This window comes from Scyliorhinus canicula, chromosome 1 (assembly GCF_902713615.1).
Source record: "Scyliorhinus canicula chromosome 1, sScyCan1.1, whole genome shotgun sequence".
NCBI lineage: Eukaryota > Metazoa > Chordata > Chondrichthyes > Carcharhiniformes > Scyliorhinidae > Scyliorhinus > Scyliorhinus canicula.
Window position 1 is genome coordinate 80,691,315 of NC_052146.1, and position 18,040 is coordinate 80,709,354.

At 53.2% G+C, this 18,040-nt stretch overlaps 1 protein-coding gene across 1 annotated transcript in view; it reads right to left on the reverse strand.

The window, feature by feature from the left end:
• Nucleotides 1-16,294, reverse strand: part of upb1 (ureidopropionase, beta) — a 188,542-nt gene extending 172,248 nt beyond the window's left edge. Inside the window, exon 1 of the mRNA XM_038793997.1 lies at nt 16,081-16,294. Coding sequence (XP_038649925.1) covers nt 16,081-16,184 — 104 coding nt within the window. The 5' untranslated portion in view covers nt 16,185-16,294. The remainder of the gene's footprint in view (nt 1-16,080) is intronic.
• Between the last annotated feature and the right edge of the window lie 1,746 nt (nt 16,295-18,040).

The window sequence follows — 18,040 nt, forward strand, 5'->3', positions numbered from 1 at the left end:
CCATCTCTGGACTTGGCACCATTCGCGTATCTAGCACCTTGGACATTGCCTTGGCAAACCCCTTCCAGAATCCTCTAAATTTTGGGCATGCCCAAAACATATGGACATGGTTTGCTGGGCTTCCCGCACACCTATCTTCTACCCCGAAAAAATTGCTCATCCTCGTCATGTGTGCCCGGTGTATCACCTTAAACTGTATTAGACTGAGCCTGGCACATGATGAGGAGGAATTAACCCTGCTTAGGGCGTCTGCCCACAGACCCGCCTCTAACTCCCCACCTAGCGCCTCCTCCCACTTGTCCTTCAGTTCCTCCACCGGGGTCTCCTCCGCCTCCAACAACTCCCCAAGAAAGCCAACAACGTTTCCTCAGAAAGTCTCGGACTTGTAAATACCTGAAACCATTCCCCAGCGGCAGCTTGAAGTTGTCCTCCAGTGGCTTCAGACTGGGAAAACTCCTGTCTATGAATAGATCTCCCATCTGTCTAATTCCTACTCTCTGCCAACTTCGGAACCCGCCATCTATCCTGCCCGGTGCGAACCTGTGGTTATTGCAAATCGGGGTCCAGACTGATGCACCCTCCACCTTCAAATACCTCCTCCTTTGCCCCCAGATCCTCAATGTTGCCACCACCACTGGGCTAGTGGATTAACGGGCCAGCGAGAATGGCAGAGGTGCCGTTACCAGTGCTCCCAAACTGGTGCCTTTGCATGACGCCGCCTCCATCTGCTCCCATGCCGACCCCTCCCCCACTACCCACTTCCTAATCATCGCTATATTCGCCGCCCAGTAGTAGTTGCAGATGTTCGGCAGCGCCAACCCACCCTCCCCCGGACTGCAACATTTTATTCGCCCACACAAAGCCCAAAATAATCTTGTTTACCCGCTTGAAAAAGGCCTTAGGGATGAAGATGGGGAGGCACTGGAAGTCAAACAGAAATCTGGGGAGGGCCGTAATTTTCATAGATTTTCATAGAATTTACAGTGCCATTCGGCCCATCGAGACTGCACCGGCTCTTGGAAAGGGCACCCTACCCAAGGTCAACACCTCCACCCAATCCCCATAACCCAGTAACCCCACCCAACACTAAGGCAATTTTGGACACTGAGGGCAATTTATCATGGCCAATCCACCTAACCTGCACATCTTTGGACTATGGGAGGAAACCGGAGCACCAGGAGGAAACCCACGCACATACGGGGAGGATGTGCAGACTCCGCACAAACAGTGACCCAAGCTGGAGTCGAACCTGGGACCCTGGAGCTGTGAATCAATTGTGCTATCCACAATGCTACCGTGCTGCCCAAAATTTTCACGGTCTGTACCCTCCCCGCCAACGATAACGGGAGCATATCCCATCTTTTAAAGTCTCCTTCCATTTGCTCCACCAGCCGGGTTAGGTTGAGCCTGTGTAATGCCTCCCATTTCCGAGCCACCTGTATTCCCAGGTAGCGAAAGCTCCTCTCTACCGTCCTGAGTGGCAGCTCCTTCAGTCTCCTGTCCTGCCCCCTTGCCTGGATCACGAACAATTCACTTTTTCCCCTGTTCAATTTGTACCCTGAGAACCTGCCAAATTCCCCCAAGATCTGCATAACCTTCACCCAGCCCCTCCACCGGGTCCGAGGTGTAAAAGAGCAGATCGTCCGCATACAGCAAAACCCGGTGCTCCCTCCCCCCCCCGAACCAGTCCCTGCCACTCCTTGATGCTCTCAGCGCCATGGCCAGTGGCTTTATAGCTAGAGCGAACAGCAACGGGGAGAGGGGGCAACCCTGCCTCGTCCCTCGGTGTAGCTTAAAGTACCCCGACCTCAGTCGTTGCGTGCACACACTCGCTACCGGCGCCTGGTAGAGCAATCGCACCCAGTCAATGAAGCCCTTCCCAAACCTAAACCTTCCCAGCATCTCCCAAAGATATTCCCACTCCACCTGATCAAAAGCCTTCACCGCAACCACCACCTCCACCTCCTCTCCTTCTGAGGGCATCATAATTACATTCAAAAGCCCCCGAACATTAGCATTGAACTGTCTACCCTTAACAAATCCGGTTTGGTCCTACCCTATCACCCCCAGGACACAGTAAACTTTCCTAGTGGCCAAAATCTTAGCCAGCAGTTTGGCATCTACGTCAAAAGCAAGATCGGCCTATATGACCCACATTGCTCCGGGTCCTTCTCTCGTTTAAGGATGAGCGAAATCGAGGCCTGCAACATCATTGAGGGAGGATTCCCCTCTCTTTAGCCTCATTAAAGGTCCTCAACAGCAGTGGGCACAACACCTCTGAGAACTTCTTATAGAATTCTACCGGGTAACCGTCCGGTCCCAGAGCCTTGCCCAACTGCATGCCCTCCAGTCCTTTTTTTTTTAAAATAATTTTTATTGAAATTTTTCGATACAAACATTTACCCCTATTACATTTTAAATTATAACACCACAAGTCCCCCCTGGAAAAACCTACCCACGCCCTCCCCCGCGCGCACCCCCCCCACCCTCCCTCCCCCCCACCGCGCTATCAGTCTAGCAACCAAACCGTTTTTCCCTTTCTGCCGATGGCCTCGGGCAGTCCTTGCCCGCGACCCCCCGCTGACGTGCTCCCTTCGTTGCTACCCCCCCCCCCCTCCCTTTCCCCCCCCCCCCCCCCCCCTTTTCTCCCCGGGTTGCTGCTGTTTCGGCCTCCGGTTCCTATCTCTGATCCAGAAAGTCAAGGAAGGGCTGCCACCGCCGGAAGAACCCCTGTACCGACCCTCTCAGGGCGAATTTGATTCTTTCCAATTGGATGAAGCTTGCCATGTCGTTTAACCAGGTGTTAACGCTTGGTGGCCTTGTGTCCCTCCACTGAATCAAGATCCTTCTCCGAGCTACCAAGGACGCAAAGGCCAATATTCCGGCCTCCCCTGCCTCCTGTACTCCTGGCTCCACCCCAACCCCAAAAATCGCTAGCCCCCACCCTGGTTTGACCCTGGTTCCCACCACTCTCGATACCGTCCCCGCCACCCCCTCCCAGAACTCTTCCAGTGCCGGGCACATCCAGAACATATGTACATGGTTCGCAGGGCTTCCCGAACACCTAACACACCTGTCCTCACCCCCGAAGAACCGACTCATCCTAGTCCCCGTCATATGGGCTCTGTGCAGCACCTTAAATTGGATGAGGCCCAACCTTGCGCACGACGACGACGAATTGACCCTCTCTAGGGCATCCGCCCATGTCCCATCTTCTATCTGCTCTCCCAGCTCCGCTTCCCACTTGTCTTTCAGCTCCTCTATCGGTACCTCCTCCACCTCCTGCATTATTTTGTAGATGTCCGAGACCTTCCCTTCTCCGACCCAGGCCCCTGACAGCACCCTATCACTCGCCCCTCCATCGGGAAGCAAGGGGAATCCTTCCACCTGTCGTCTGGCAAATGCCTTCACCTGCAGGTATCTAAACGTGTTCCCCGGGGGGAGCTCAAATTTCTCCTCCAGCTCTCCCAGGCTCGCAAACCTCCCCTCTATGAACATGTCCCTCAGTTGCCTGATGCCCGCCCTGTGCCAGCTCTGGAATCCCCCGCCAGTGTTCCCCGGGACAAATCTGTGGTTCCCTCTCAGTGGCGCCGCCATCAGACCCCCCACTTCCCCCCTGTGTCGCCTCCACTGCCCCCAGATTTTAAGGGTGGCCGCCACTACCGGACTCGTGGTATACCTTGTGGGGGGGAGCGGCCATGGTGCCGTTACTAGCGCCCCCAGGCTTGTATTGCCGCAGGACGCCCTCTCCATACGTTTCCAAGCTGCCCCCTCCCCCTCCATCACCCACTTGCGCACCATCGATGCGTGCGCCGCCCAGTAGTATCCGGAAAGATTGGGTAGCGCTAATCCTCCACTGTCCCTACTCCGTTCCAAGAAAATCCTTCTCACTCTAGGGGTGCCATGCGCCCACACATAGCCCATAATGCTGCTAGTTACCTTCTTGAAGAAGGCCCTGGGGAGGAAGATGGGCAAGCACTGGAACAGAAACAAGAACCTCGGGAGGACCGTCATTTTGACTGACTGCACCCTCCCTGCTAGCGACAGCGGTACCATGTCCCACCTCTTGAACTCCTCCTCCATCTGCTCCACCAGCCTTGAAAAGTTCAGCTTGTGGAGGGTCCCCCAGTTCCTTGCCACCTGCACCCCCAAGTACCTGAAGCTCTTTACTGCTCTCCTAAAGGGGAGCCGCCCAATTCCCTCCCCCTGATCTCCCGGGTGTATCACAAAGACCTCACTTTTACCCACATTTAATTTATATCCCGAAAAGTCCCTAAACTCCGCTAGTATTTCCATTACCTCCGGCATTCCCCCTTCCGGATCCGCCACATACAACAACAAATCATCCGCATAGAGTGATACCCGATGCTCCTCCCCTCCCCTTGTCAGTCCTCTCCAACCCCCTGAACCCCTCAGTACCATCGCCAACGGTTCGATCGCTAATGCAAATAGTAAGGGGATAGGGGGCATCCCTGCCTGGTACCTCGATGGAGCCCAAAATACTCCGACCTCCTCCCGTTTGTAACCACACTCGCCATCGGGGCCGAATACAGCAGCTTCACCCACTTGATAAATCCCTCCCCAAACCCAAACCGTTCCAGCGTCTCCCACAGGTATTCCCACTCCACCCTATCGAATGCCTTCTCCGCATCCAGTGCTACCACTATCTCAGCCTCCCCCTCCACTGCTGGCATCATAATTACATTCAACAGCCTCCGGACATTTGTATTAAGTTGTCGTCCCTTTACGAAACCCGTCTGGTCCTCATGGATTACCCCTGGCACACAATCCTCTATTCTGGTTGCCAGGACCTTTGCCAACAGTTTGGCATCTACATTCAAGAGGGAGATAGGCCTATAGGACCCGCACTGTACAGGGTCTTTGTCCCGCTTCAGGATCAAGGAGATCAGGGCCTGTGACATTGTCGGGGGCAGAGCCCCCCCCTCTCGCGCCTCATTGAAGGCTCGCACCAGCACTGGACCCACCAAGTCCACATACTTCTTATAAAATTCCACCGGGAACCCATCCGGCCCCGGCGCCTTCCCCGCCTGCATCTGGCCTATCCCTTTAACTAGTTCCTGCAGCTCTATCGGCGCCCCCAGCCCCTCCACCCGTTCCTCCTGGACCTTTGGGAACCTCAATCTATCGAGGAAGTTCTCCATTCCGCCCCTCCTCCTGGGCGGCTCAGACCGGTACAATTCCCTGTAGAAATCCCTGAAGACCCCGTTCACCTCTTGCCCCTTCTGCACTACGTTCCCTCCCTTCTCTCTCACTCCCCCAATCTCTCTGGCTGCATCTCGCTTGCGCAGCTGGTGTGCTAGCATCCTGCTCGCCTTTTCCCCGTACTCATAGACCGCACCCTGTGCCCTTCTCCATTGCGTCTCCGCCTTCCTAGTGGTCAGTAGGTCAAACTGGGCCTGTAAACTGCGCCGCTCCCTCAACAGCCCCTCCTCTGGTGTCTCCGCATATCTCCTGTCCACTTCTATAAGTTCCCCCACCAGTCTCTCCCTCTCCTGCCTCTCCTTCCTTTCTGTGTGTGCCCTTATGGAGATCAGCTCTCCTCTGATCACTGCTTTCAGGGCCTCCCATACTACCCCCACCTTCACCTCGCCCGTGTCGTTCGTGCCCAGATATCTCTCAATGCCCTTCCGGACCCTTCCGCACACCTCATCGTCCGCCAGCAGCCCCACATCCAGGCGCCACAGCGGGCGCTGGTCCCGTGCTTCCCCCAGTTCTACCTCTACCCAGTGTGGTGCATGGTCCGAAATCGCAATGGCCGAGTACTCCGTGTCCTGCACTCTCGAAATCAGCCCCCTGCTCAGTACAAAAAAGTCTATTCTGGAGTACACCCTGTGGACGTGGGAGAAAAAAGAATACTCCCTCGCCCTTGGCCTGCCAAATCTCCAAGGGTCTACCCCCCCCATCTGCTCCATGAACCCCCTTAGCACCTCCGCCGCTGCCAGCCTCCTATTCGTCCTGGAACTCGATCTGTCCAGCCCAGGGTCGAGCACTGTGTTGAAGTCCCCCCCCCCATGATCAGGCCTCCTGCCTCCAGACCCGGAATGAGGCCCAACAGGCGCCTCATAAAACCCGCGTCATCCCAATTCGGGGCATATACATTTACCAGCACCACATTCTCTCCCTGCAGCCTACCCTTCACCATCACGTACCTACCCTCCTTATCTGCTACCACGTGCGCCGCCACGAACGACACCCTCTTTCCCACCAAAATCGCCACCCCCCGGTTCTTTGCGTCCAAGCCTGAGTGGAACACCTGTCCCACCCACCCCCTTCTCAGGCGCACCTGGTCTACTACTCTCAAGTGAGTCTCCTGCAACATTGCCACATCCGCCTGCAGTCCCTTTAGGTGTGAAAAAACCCTTGATCTCTTGACCGGTCCGTTCAGCCCCCTCACATTCCAAGTAATCAACCGGGTCGCGAAGCGACCCGTCCCTTTCCCCTGTCTATTAGCCATGTTCTGTCCCCTGTTCGCCCCGGGTCGACCCTCCCCTTCTGACCCGTTCCCCATGGCGATGCCCCCCCCCCTCTCTCCTCCCGTTCTTCCCTTCCCGTCCTCAGCCTTTCCAGCAGCAACCCGGTATCCCCCCCTAACCCCCCTTCCCCCCCCCCCCCCCCCCCCCCCCCCTGGCTAGGACCCCTCCTAGCCGCAGTGTATCCACCATCGTACTCCCGAGAGTCAGCTGGTTTTCGCTGACCCGGCTGCCCCTGCCACACTCCGACTCCTCCCGATGTGGGGGGGGAGGGGCCTCCCCCCCCCCCTTGCCATCCCTCTCTGACTCCGCTTCAGCGCGGGAAAAACCGCCATTGCTGGCCACACCCCACTCTTCTCTCCTCCCCCTTCCTCCGTCCCGCGCGCGGGAAACAGGGGAGAGCCCGTGCTTTCGCCCGGCCACACCCTACCCCGCCATCTTCAATTCCACCCCCGTCCCCATCCACACCGATAACAAAGCCCCCTTAAAACGAGAGGAAGAAAGAAGAGAAAAAGAAAACACGCATAACCCACTTGCTCCCCCCCCGTCCCGCCTCCCCAACTTAACAATATAACAATATAAATAACAAATCGCAAATAAATACATAAATACAGAACTATGCCTGCATAACTAAATAACTACCCAATAATAACGTACTTAACCAACAGTAACCATAACCCTTAAAGAACAGATCAAAAAACAGTAAAAAAGCCCCCCCTACAACAACAATAATTAAGGGAAGTTGGCAACGGGAAGAGACACACAAAAAGGAACAAAGAAACCCCCCATAACACAAGTTTCAAAGAAACCAAACGATCCATCAACTTTAACCAAGTTCCGACCTGGCCTAAGAAAGACATGGGCCACTTGATCAGTCAAGGGTACTCGGGCGGCCTCGACCGCCGGCGTTCCCAAGTTCTAGTTCAGGTCCAGCTTTTCCTCCCGAACAAAAGTCCATGCCTCCTCCGGGGTCTCAAAGTAATGGTGCTGGTCCTTGTAGGTGACCCACAAGCGCGCTGGCTGCAGCATTCCAAACTTGATCCTTTTTGCGTGCAGCACCGCCTTCGTTCGGTTAAACCGGGCCCGCCGCTTTGCCACCTTCGCACTCCAGTCCTGATATATCCGCACCGTCGAATTCTCCCATTTGCTGCTTTTCTCCCTCTTGGCCCACCTCAGCACTTTCTCCCGATCGCAGAGACGCTGGAACCGCACCAGCACCGCCCTCGGGGGCTCGCTTGCCCTAGGCCGCCTAGCCATGACCCGATATGCTTCTTCCAGCTCCAGGGGCGATGGACCGGCCCCCTCTCCCATCAGGGAGCTCAACATCTCCGCTACATATTTCGGGAGATCAGGCCCCTCCAGGCCTTCTGCTAGGCCCAGGATCCTCAAGTTCTTCCGCCTCATTCGCGTGTCCAGCTCCTCAAAGCGGCTCTGCCATTTCAGGTGGAGTGCCTCGTGCACCTCCACCTTTCCCACGAGGACCGTGGCTTCCTCCTCCCTCACCGCCATCTCCTGCTGCAGCTCTCTTATCGACGCCTCTTGGGTCGCCTGGGCCCCCATCAGCCTTGTGGTCGTCGCGTTCATGGACTCTAAGAGTTCCACTTTCAGCTCCGTAAAACACCGGAGGAGAGCGGCCTGCTGCTCCTCCGCCCATTTTCTCCAATCTTCTAGTGCACCACCGGCCGCCATTTTGGTCCTCTTCCCCCGCTTTTTTTGGGGAGCTGCTGCCGCTTTTTTTGTCGCCCCTCTCCGAGTACCGACCATAAAGTTGGTCTCACTCTCCTCAGGGAGCCTTCCCCCACCGGGATTCGTCTTTACAGTACCGTCGGGGCCCTCCAATCGGCCCTTAAACACCTTTGTCGCAGGAGCTGCCAAATGTGCGACTTAGCTGGTCATAGCCGCAACCGGAAGTCCTCTGCCCTCCAGTCCTTTAACAATTTCCTCTGCTTCAATCGGGGCCCCCCCAGCCCACCTCCACCCTCGGAAACCTCAACTGATTAAGGAACTGCCTCATCCCCTCTACACCAGGTGGGGGTTCCGACTCATATAATTTGCTACAAAATTCTTTAAAAACGTCGTTCACCTCCCCTGGGTCCAAGACCATGTTGCCCTCCCTATTCCTTACTCCCCCAATCTCCCTGGCCGCTTCGCTCTTCCTAAGCTGGTGCGCCAGCATCCTGCTCGCCTTTTCCCCATATTCGTAGACCGCCCCCCTTGCCCTCAACTGCTCCACCGCCCTCCCCATGGTCAACAACTCAAACTCTGCGTGTACTTTCCGATGCTCCCTCAGGAGCCCCGCGTCCGGGGCCTTCGCATACCTCCTATCCACTCGAAGTATCTCCTCCACTAATCTCTCCCTCTCTGCTCGTTCCACCTTTTCTCTATGGGACCGAATCAAAATTAGTTCCCCTCTTACAACTGCTTTCAGAGCCTCCCAAACCACCGCTGCTGATACCTCACCCGTAATTCTGAAGGGACTTATTCACCCGCCCGCAAACCGCTTTGTCCGCTAACAACCCCACTTTCAGCCTCCACAGCGGGCGCTGCCCTCTCTCTTCACTCAACGGCAAATCCACCCACTGCGGGGCATGATCAGAGACTGCAATCGCCGAATATCCCGTCCCTGCCACCTTCGGAATTAGCGCCCTGCTTAGAGCAAAAAAAAAAAAATACGGGAGTAAACTTTATGGTCATGAGAAAAAAACGAAAACTCATTCGCCCTCGGCCGTTTGAATCTCCACCGCGGGTCCCCCCCCATGAAACTCCTCAACTCCTTCGCCGCGGCAGGCCTCCTTCCAGCCATGGATTTTGACCGGTCCACATCGGGATCAATGACCGTATTAAAGTCTCCCCCCCCATGATGAACCCATGAGACTCTAGGTCCAGGATCTTGCCTCACACCCGTCTCATAAATCCCACATCATCCCAGTTCGGTGCATAGACGTTTATAAGCACCACCTGTACACCCTCCAGCTTCCCACTCACCATAATATATCTACCCCCTTATCTGCCACAATTCTTCCAGCCTATAACACCACCCTCTTGCTGATTAATAGTGCTACCCCCCTGGTCTTTGAGTCCAGCCCAGAGTGAACAGACCTGACCAACCCACCCCTTTCTCAATCTCGTCTGATCAATAATCTTTAGATGTGTCTCCTGAAGCATTGCTATGTCTGCCTTCAGCCCTTTTAAATGCACGAAAACACGAGCCCTTTTGACCGGCTCATTCATACCCCTCACATTCCACATAATCAGCCTGAACGGGGGGCTACCACCTCCTCTACCACCTCCTCCACCTCCTCCTCCCCCTCCTCCTCCCCCTCCTCCTCCCCCCCTCCCCCTCCTCCTCCCCCCCTCCCCCTCCTCCTCCCCCCTCCCCCTCCTCCTCCCCCCCCTCCTCCCCCCCTCCCCCTCCTCCTCCCCCCTCCCCCTCCTCCTCCCCCCCCTCCCCCTCCTCCTCCCCCCCCTCCCCCTCCTCCTCCCCCCCTCCCCCTCCTCCTCCCCCCCTCCCCCTCCTCCTCCCCCCCTCCCCCTCCTCCTCCCCCCTCCCCCTCCTCCTCCCCCCCTCCCCCTCCTCCTCCCCCCCTCCCCCTCCTCCTCCCCCCCTCCTCCTCCTCCCCCTCCTCCCCCCCCTCCTCCCCCCCTCCCCCCCCTCCCCCTCCTCCCCCCCCCCCCCCCACGGACTAGCCAAAACCTTTTTTTGGATAGCCCAGAGCCTGCGCCCCCTGCTTCCCCGAGCTCCCCCACAAGCAGCAACCGCCCCCAACTTCCCTTTTGTTCCCCGATAATAGTTCCTCCCCTGTCAGCGAAGCAGCCTCCCCCTTCTCCCCCCCCACCCCACCCCCCACAACAGCACCCGAAACCTAATCCCCCAGGTCAAGCACCATCTCAGCATATGTTCACCCCCCCACCTCGCTTTCAAGAGTCAGCTGAACCATGCTGACCCGACAGCCCCTGCCCCTGGTGCCAAACAGTCCGGCTCCCTATTGTTCAAACCCCTCTCCCGACATGCATAAACCATTTAAAAATATCGCAGTCCCCAGTAAGTAAACAACCTTAAGTAAAACAAATTAACATTAACCAATGAAGAAACAATCACTTGGAACCAAACCCAACCTCCCACAGAATAGCACCAACTTTGGGGCTCCCTTTCCCCCTCCGCATCAAATCTCTGCAAAAACAAAGCACCCTCAAACCACCACCCCAATACTTAGCCCAGAACCACATAGTCTTATTTGAACCGATACAAGAATTACAAAAATTACAAACCGCCGCCACATAACTCCTTCAAGACCTAAGTGTCCTTTAAGACGCTTCCAACTTTTTTTATTTGATAAATGACCATACATCGTCCAGTGCCTCAAAGTAAAAGTGCCGGTCTTTGTGCATAACCCACAACCGAGCTGGATACAGCATCCCAAATTTCACCCCCTTCTTGAAGAGGATCGCCTTCACCCGGTTAAACTCAGCACGTCTCTTGGCCAGCTCCGCTCCCAGGTCCTGATAGATGCGCACCACACTGTTTTCCCATCTGCTGCTCTGCTCCTTCTTGGCCCACCGCAAGACGAGTTCTTTGTCCGATAAACGGTGGAAACGCACCACCATGGCCCTCGGCAGGTCATTCGCCTTAGGCTTCCTTGCGAGGGCTCGTGTGCTCCGTCCACTTCCAGGGGCCGAGAAAACGCCCCAGGCCCCATCAGCGTCTCCAGCATGCTCGCCACATATGCTCCCGCATTCAACCCCTCAATTCCTTCGGGGAGGCCAACGATCCTTAAGTTCTGCCTGCTGGACCTGTTCTCCAGGTCCTCAAACTTCTCCTGCATTCTCTTGTGGCGCTCATCCAACACCTCCACCTTGTGCTCCAGCAGGGTTAGATAGTCCTCTTGGCTGGGTAACTTCAGCTCAATTTCTTGTATCACTTTCCCTTGGGCCGCCTGATTCAATACCACTTGATCGATTGCAGCCTTGATCGGGTCCAGCGTTTCCTTTTTCAGCTCAGCGAAACAGTCCTTAAAGAACTTCATCTGCTGCTCCTTAGATCACTGTGCTCCCTGGCCCTGACCCTCCGCCATGCTGCGCCGTGGTACCAGCTCTGACTGCTTCATTCTCTCCGGGCTCAGTCTTTTCACACGGCCACTTCTAGTCCAATCAGAGGGGGAATCTTTCTTGATATCGTCCACTGCACCAATCTATCCCCTAAAGTCCGAGAAAAGTCGGGAAAAAAAGGTCCGAAAGTCCGTTTCAGGCGGGAGTTATCGAATGTGCGACCTACTCCTCCATGGTCGCCACCGGAAGTCCTGTGAAATAATTATATTGAATTATATGCACCCAGGCAGAGGAAAGTCTTCTAATTCTTCTACAGAATGGAAAAAGTACTTGTACAGTTTATCTGGCTTGGAAGTATTGAATCTTTCCCTCAAATATGAATTTACTGTTGCCATATCCACATGGTGCAATGTGCAGAATATGTTGATGAGGGCGGAGGCAGTCACCATATCGTCTGCACAGTGTTATAAGTGACTAATGGGACATTTTCCTGTCAAATTGACAATGTTGTTCAAGTAAAATTTGTACTTTGTATCTTGTTTAATTGTCATGTGGGATCACCTACAGGGCTGACACAAACTAACACTGCATTGTATTGTCGCTGCTCTAATATTAATAACTCATGCTGCATATATATTGGACAATATTTACAACCAGATGGCAGCAATGGGTGCTGCTGCTTTACTGGGACCTTTCTGGGATTGGTGAATCTTGAAAGAGGAGAACATAAGTTGCATGGCTGGGGTAGGGGTTTAAGCGAGGGTGATCTGGGGAATAAGGGGCCCAGAAACAGGAGAAGCACCGGAGCCAGGAGTTTTCTCCACGGCCCTGAGGAGTGAATGGGGCACAGGGTCAGGAAGGGAGGAAATTGGTGCTGGGGAAAGGCTTTCTGAGGGACCTAGCAGGAGCACCCTTGTTTCTCATGCCCAGGAGGAGTGCTAAAAGAGCCGCTTACCTTGCAGAGGGACAGCTTCATTGTCAATTTTCCTCAATGCCTGGGATATCTGTACAGTGTCAATTACCTTTAAAATGGAGCAAGACTGAAGCCCAGTCTACTTATGTTAACAAGTGTCCCACCACTCCACAATGCAACACGCAGGCACCCAATACCCACAGGGCAGCCCGAGGTGTGTGGCATGCTAGGGTGGTATTATATGGATTTGGAATTTTAACTTGCTTCCCCACTCATTCACACTTGCTTGCCACCCTCCCATTGATTCTGTCTACACCTCCCGCGGCCTCAGGAAGGCAGACAGCATTGTCAGAGGCCCATCACACCCAGGCTTTGTCCTCTTCCAGATCCTTCCAACAGGCAGTAGATACAGAAATCTGAAGACCCGCACATCCAGACACAGGAACAGGTTCTTCCCCACAGCTACAAGACTCCTCAACGACTCTCCCTCGAACTGATCTATTCCCTGTAAGAACACTATTCACGATGCCCTGTGCTGCTCTTGCTCATGTATTTGCTTTGTTTGGCCCTTGTTCCTTACTGTGACCAATCACTATTTGTTGATGTACCATTTGTCAATGTGCTCTGTCGATTATTCTTTTGTCTACTATGTATGTACTGTGTATGTTTCCTTGGCCGCAGAAAAATGCTTTTCACCGACTTCTGTACACGTGACAATAAATATCAATCAATCAATCATGTGGGGATTGATAAAGACCAATAACTTTACTGAATATCTTCTGCATGAAATAACCCACTCCAGTTGTATGACCAAGACCTTGGAGAGCTGGGTGGAGAGAGTTCTCACTGAGGAAGCTCTAGGCATTAAAGGGATGCCTACAATGAACACCCTGGATCTCAGCTATTGACATGTCACAAAATATCAACAGAGAAATTCAGGGTAAATAAAGATAAACTACTGGTTGGAGATTCTAAAACTAGGGGGCATAGTCTAAAAATTAGGGTCATGCAGTTCAGGAGAGATGTTAGGAAACACTTCTCCGCTCAAAGGGCCGTAGAGGTTTGCAATTCTCCCCCACAAACAACAGTTGATGCTGGAACAGTTGTTAATTTTAAATCTGAGGTAGATACATTTTTGTTTTGCAAAGATATTAAGGGATATGGGCCAAAAGCTGGTATATGGAGTTAGGCCACAGATCAAAATAATATAATAATCATAATATAATATCATCTTTATTATTGTCACAAGTAGGCTCACGTGAACACTACAATGAAGTTACTGTGAAAATCCCCATGTCGCCATATTCCGGCGCCTGTTCGGGTACACTGAGGGAGAATTTAGAATGTCCAATTCACCCAACAAGCACATTTTTCAGGACTTGTGGGAGGAAACCGGAGCACAGGCGGTAGCCCGGGCCGGGGGTCGAACATGGGACCCTGGAGCTGTGAAGCCATTGTGCTACCGTGCTGTCCCATGATAAATTGCCCTTCGTGTCCAAAAAGGTCAGGTGGGGTTACTGGAATATGGTGGAGGCATAGGCTGGTTTAGCTCACTGGGCTAAATCGCTGGCTTTTAAAGCAGACCAAGCAGGCCAGCAGCACGGTTCGATTCCCGTACCAGCCTCCCCGGACAGGCGCCAGAATGTGGCGACTAGGGGCTTTTCACAGTAACTTCATTGAAGCCTACTCGTGACAATAAGCGACTTTCATTTCATTTCATGAGTGGGGTGCTGTTTCCAAAGTCCGGTGCAGACTTGATGGGCTGAATGGCCTCCTTCTGTACTGTAAATGCTATGATTCTATGATTCACCCAGAGGAAACCCATGCAGACAAGGGAGAACATGCAAACTCCACACATAGTGACCCAAGCCAGGAATCGAATCTGGGACCCTGGCGCTGTGAAGCAACAGTGCTAACCACTGTTATGATCCGCCATGATTTCATAAAATGGTACAGGCTCAAGGCACTGAATGGCCAACTCCTGTTCCTATGTTCCACAGACTCAACCATGGGCTCTAGCACCTCAGCAGAAACCCCAGTCTCTGCTTTGTCCTCCAGATGTGGCATTCATGAGTGATAGGCAGCTTTGTTAAGAGGTATCATGTCCCTGAACGGTTAGATGGCTTTGCCTGTAGCTCCAACCTCCAAGTGAACCCTCACTTGCTAACCAAAACGTTAAACAAATGCGTTTCCTGTGGCAACTTCAAAGTGAACAGCTAACTTCACAGAAACAAAGCTCTCAAGGCCACATCCCACTTGGATATGGTCTTCTATTCACACCTCACAAAGACGCCTCATTCACGCCTCACAATTTCCTGTCACACAGATCCTGTTTTGTGGAACTTTTTCCATACGACTCTCTGCATCTTTCTACTTCTAAAACTTCTTGATAACCTAATCTTCAGCCATGCTCTTTATCCAATCTCCTAATTTCTTGTTTTTTTAATTCATCCTTCACTCTCAATGCCCAGTGATTCTGTCTACACCTCCCACTGCCTCAGGAAGGCAGACAGCATTGTCAGAGACCTCTCACACCCAGGCTTTGCCCTCTTCCAGACCCTTCCATCAGGCAGAAGATACAGAAGTCTGAAGACCTGCACATCCAGACATAGGAACAGCTTCTTCCCCACAGCGACTAGACTCAACGACTCTTCCTCGTTCCCTGCAAAAACACTATTCACGACGCCCTATGCTGCTCTTGTTTGGCCCTTGTTTCACACTGTAACCAATCACTATTTGTTGGTGTACCATTGTCAATGTACTCTGTTGATTATTCTTTTGTCGACTATGTACATGCTGTGTACGTTCCCTTGGCCGCAGAAAACTACTTTTCACTGTACTTCGGTACATGTGATAATAAATATCAATCATCATCAGTGCCTCAGAACATTTTCAACTTGGTACTTTTGCAAGCTGTTTCAGTATTTAACAATCCAAAAACCAACAACTTCAGCAAAGCTGTGGAATAATTAAAGTTACTGGGACAGTTTGAAGTCATGTGCTTTTTTTTTTCCAGAGTCAGTTCTCTCTGGACTGCGTGAAGGACTGCGACAAGATCAGTAAAATATCTGCTCACTTTGGTTAATCTGTAAACACGAGATTGGTTATGAACAAAATCAGTTTTAGGGTCGAGTTAAGAGAAAATTTTGAGCAACTATTTAGCAGGTCAGTGAGAATTTTGAACTAAAGGAAGATATGCATTTATATAACTGTAAATTGCACATTCTCAGGACATCCAAAAGCACTTTACAGCGAATTCAGCATTCTTGTAGTGCAGTCACTGTGCTCCTGTCGGACACATGAGACAATTTCTTCACAGCAAAATCCCACAAACAGCAATATCTCAGCAGGTCTGATAGCGTCTGTGGTGAAAGGGAGCTAACGTTTTGGGTCTGGATGATTCTTTATCAAATATGATAATGATGTTAACTGACTGTCGGTAAATATAGATTAGTGCAGAGAAGGCTGGGGGGGGGGCACCTTATTTAGGTGTATAAAATTATGCAGTACCAGGGGCTGCCAATCATCGCAGTGCTCTCTGGGAGTTGTAGTTAGCTCACCCACACCGCACAGCCAGTGGGGGCGCGTGGGGACTACATCGCCCACAAGCCCGCGCGGCACACCCCTCACCTCAGTTCTTTGCCGTACATGATCCTCCGGAGCTGGCGGAGCTGCTCTTGCGGGAGATGCTCCTCCAGACACTCCTCCATTGAGTTCAGCTCTGCCGCTTCCATCTTGGCTAACACCAGCGCCCGCTGCCAGTGAGCAATTGTTCTCCAACCGGCATGCAGCTGGATAACGACAGGAGGCCCGGCCCCGCACACGCTGGCTGCCGCCTGCTGATTGGCCCGAACCGCGGGCCCTGTCCCCGCTAATTGGCCCGAACCGCGGACCCTGCCCACGCTGATTGGCCCGAACCGCGGACCCGTTCCCTGATTGGTCAGAACGGTGGACCCTCCCCCCGCTAATTGGCCAAACCCGAGACCCGCCGCTGAGTGGTCGAAACCCTAATCCCACTGTTGATTGGTCCAAACCCTAGGCCCGCTGTTGATTGGTCAAAACCCTAACCTCGCTGTTGATTGGTTCAAACCCTAAACCTGCTCTCTGATTGACCTGAGGGCAGATGAGTGGGATTGAGGGGAAGTGTGATTAGTGGGGGACAGGGCAGCGGAGGACTGAGGGGGGGCTGGCTTCAGAGTAGTAGGGAATATGGTTCAGGGGAGTGGAAGATGGGTTTGAGAAGGGAGGGGATTGGGGTTGATGACGAATGCGGTTAAGGGGAATTGTGGTTGAGGGGGCAGTGGGATTGAAGGGGAGGCGAATGTGGTTGAGGGGAGAATTGGGTTGGGGGAGGGAGTTAAATCGAAGGTGGAATGGGTTGAGGGGGAGTTGCCATGAAGGGGGATTGGGGAAATGGTATTGAAGGGGGATGGGGTTGAGGGGGATCAGGTTACGGGGGGGATGGGAATAGGGCTGAGGGAGGATGGGATTGAGGGGGATCAGGTTATGGGGTAGGGAATAGGATTCAAGGAGGATGAGATTGAGGGAGGATTGGGTTGAGGGAGATAGGGTTGAGAGGAAGGCAATTGAGGAGAATTAATTTGGGGGCAGGAGAATGGGGTTGGGGAGAGGTGAATGGGGTTGAGAAGGATGGAATTGAGAGGAGAGGAGTATGGTTGCGGGGTAAGGGGAATGGTTGAAGAGCAGTGGGAATATGGTTGAGGTGGACGGAAATGGGGTTGAGATGCAAAGGTGGTTCAGGAGAAATGAGATTGGGGGTCGTGCAGTTGAGGGGGTTTGGGATTGTAGGGGAGGGGAGTGGGGTTGACCAGGGGAGGAGATTGCAGCTGAGTGGGGCTGAGCATGGGAGAGGATTGGGGTTGAAAGGGAGGATGAGTTGGTGGGGCTGTGGTTGGCAGAGCGGAGGGGGGAATGGGGATGACTGGGATAGGAATGGGATTGAGGAGGGAGTGGAGTTGCAGAACAGGATTGAGAGGGGAATATGGTTGAGGGGAGCATGGTTGCGAGGGGAATGGGGTTTTGTGGGTAATAGGGTTGTACAATAGGGTGGAGGGGAGCGGGCGTGAGGGGGGAACGGAGTTGAGTGGGGATGGTGGGGAAATGGAGGGGAATATAGTTGAGGGCGAAAGTGTGTTTGAAGGGGGAGTGGGGTTGAGGGAGGAATGGTAGAATTACTGTGCAAATAAATTTATTTTGAATTCTCTTTATTTCTTGGTAACTATCATAGAATTTATTAATAATTAATAATCTGTATTGTCACAAGTATGTTTACATTAACACTGCAATGAAGTTACTGTGAAAATCCCCTAGTTCCCACATTCTGGCGCCTGTTCGGGTACACAGGGAGAATTCAGAATGTCCAAATTCACCGAACATGCATGGCTTTTGGGACTTGTGAGAGGAAACCCACGCAGACACAGGGAGAGCCTGCTCCCCTCCACCCTATTGTGCAACCCTATTACCCACAAAACCCTATTCCCCTGGCAACCATGCTCCCCTCAACCATATTCCCCTCTCAATCCTGTTCTGCAACCCCACTCCCCCCTCAATCTTATTCCTATCCCAGTTA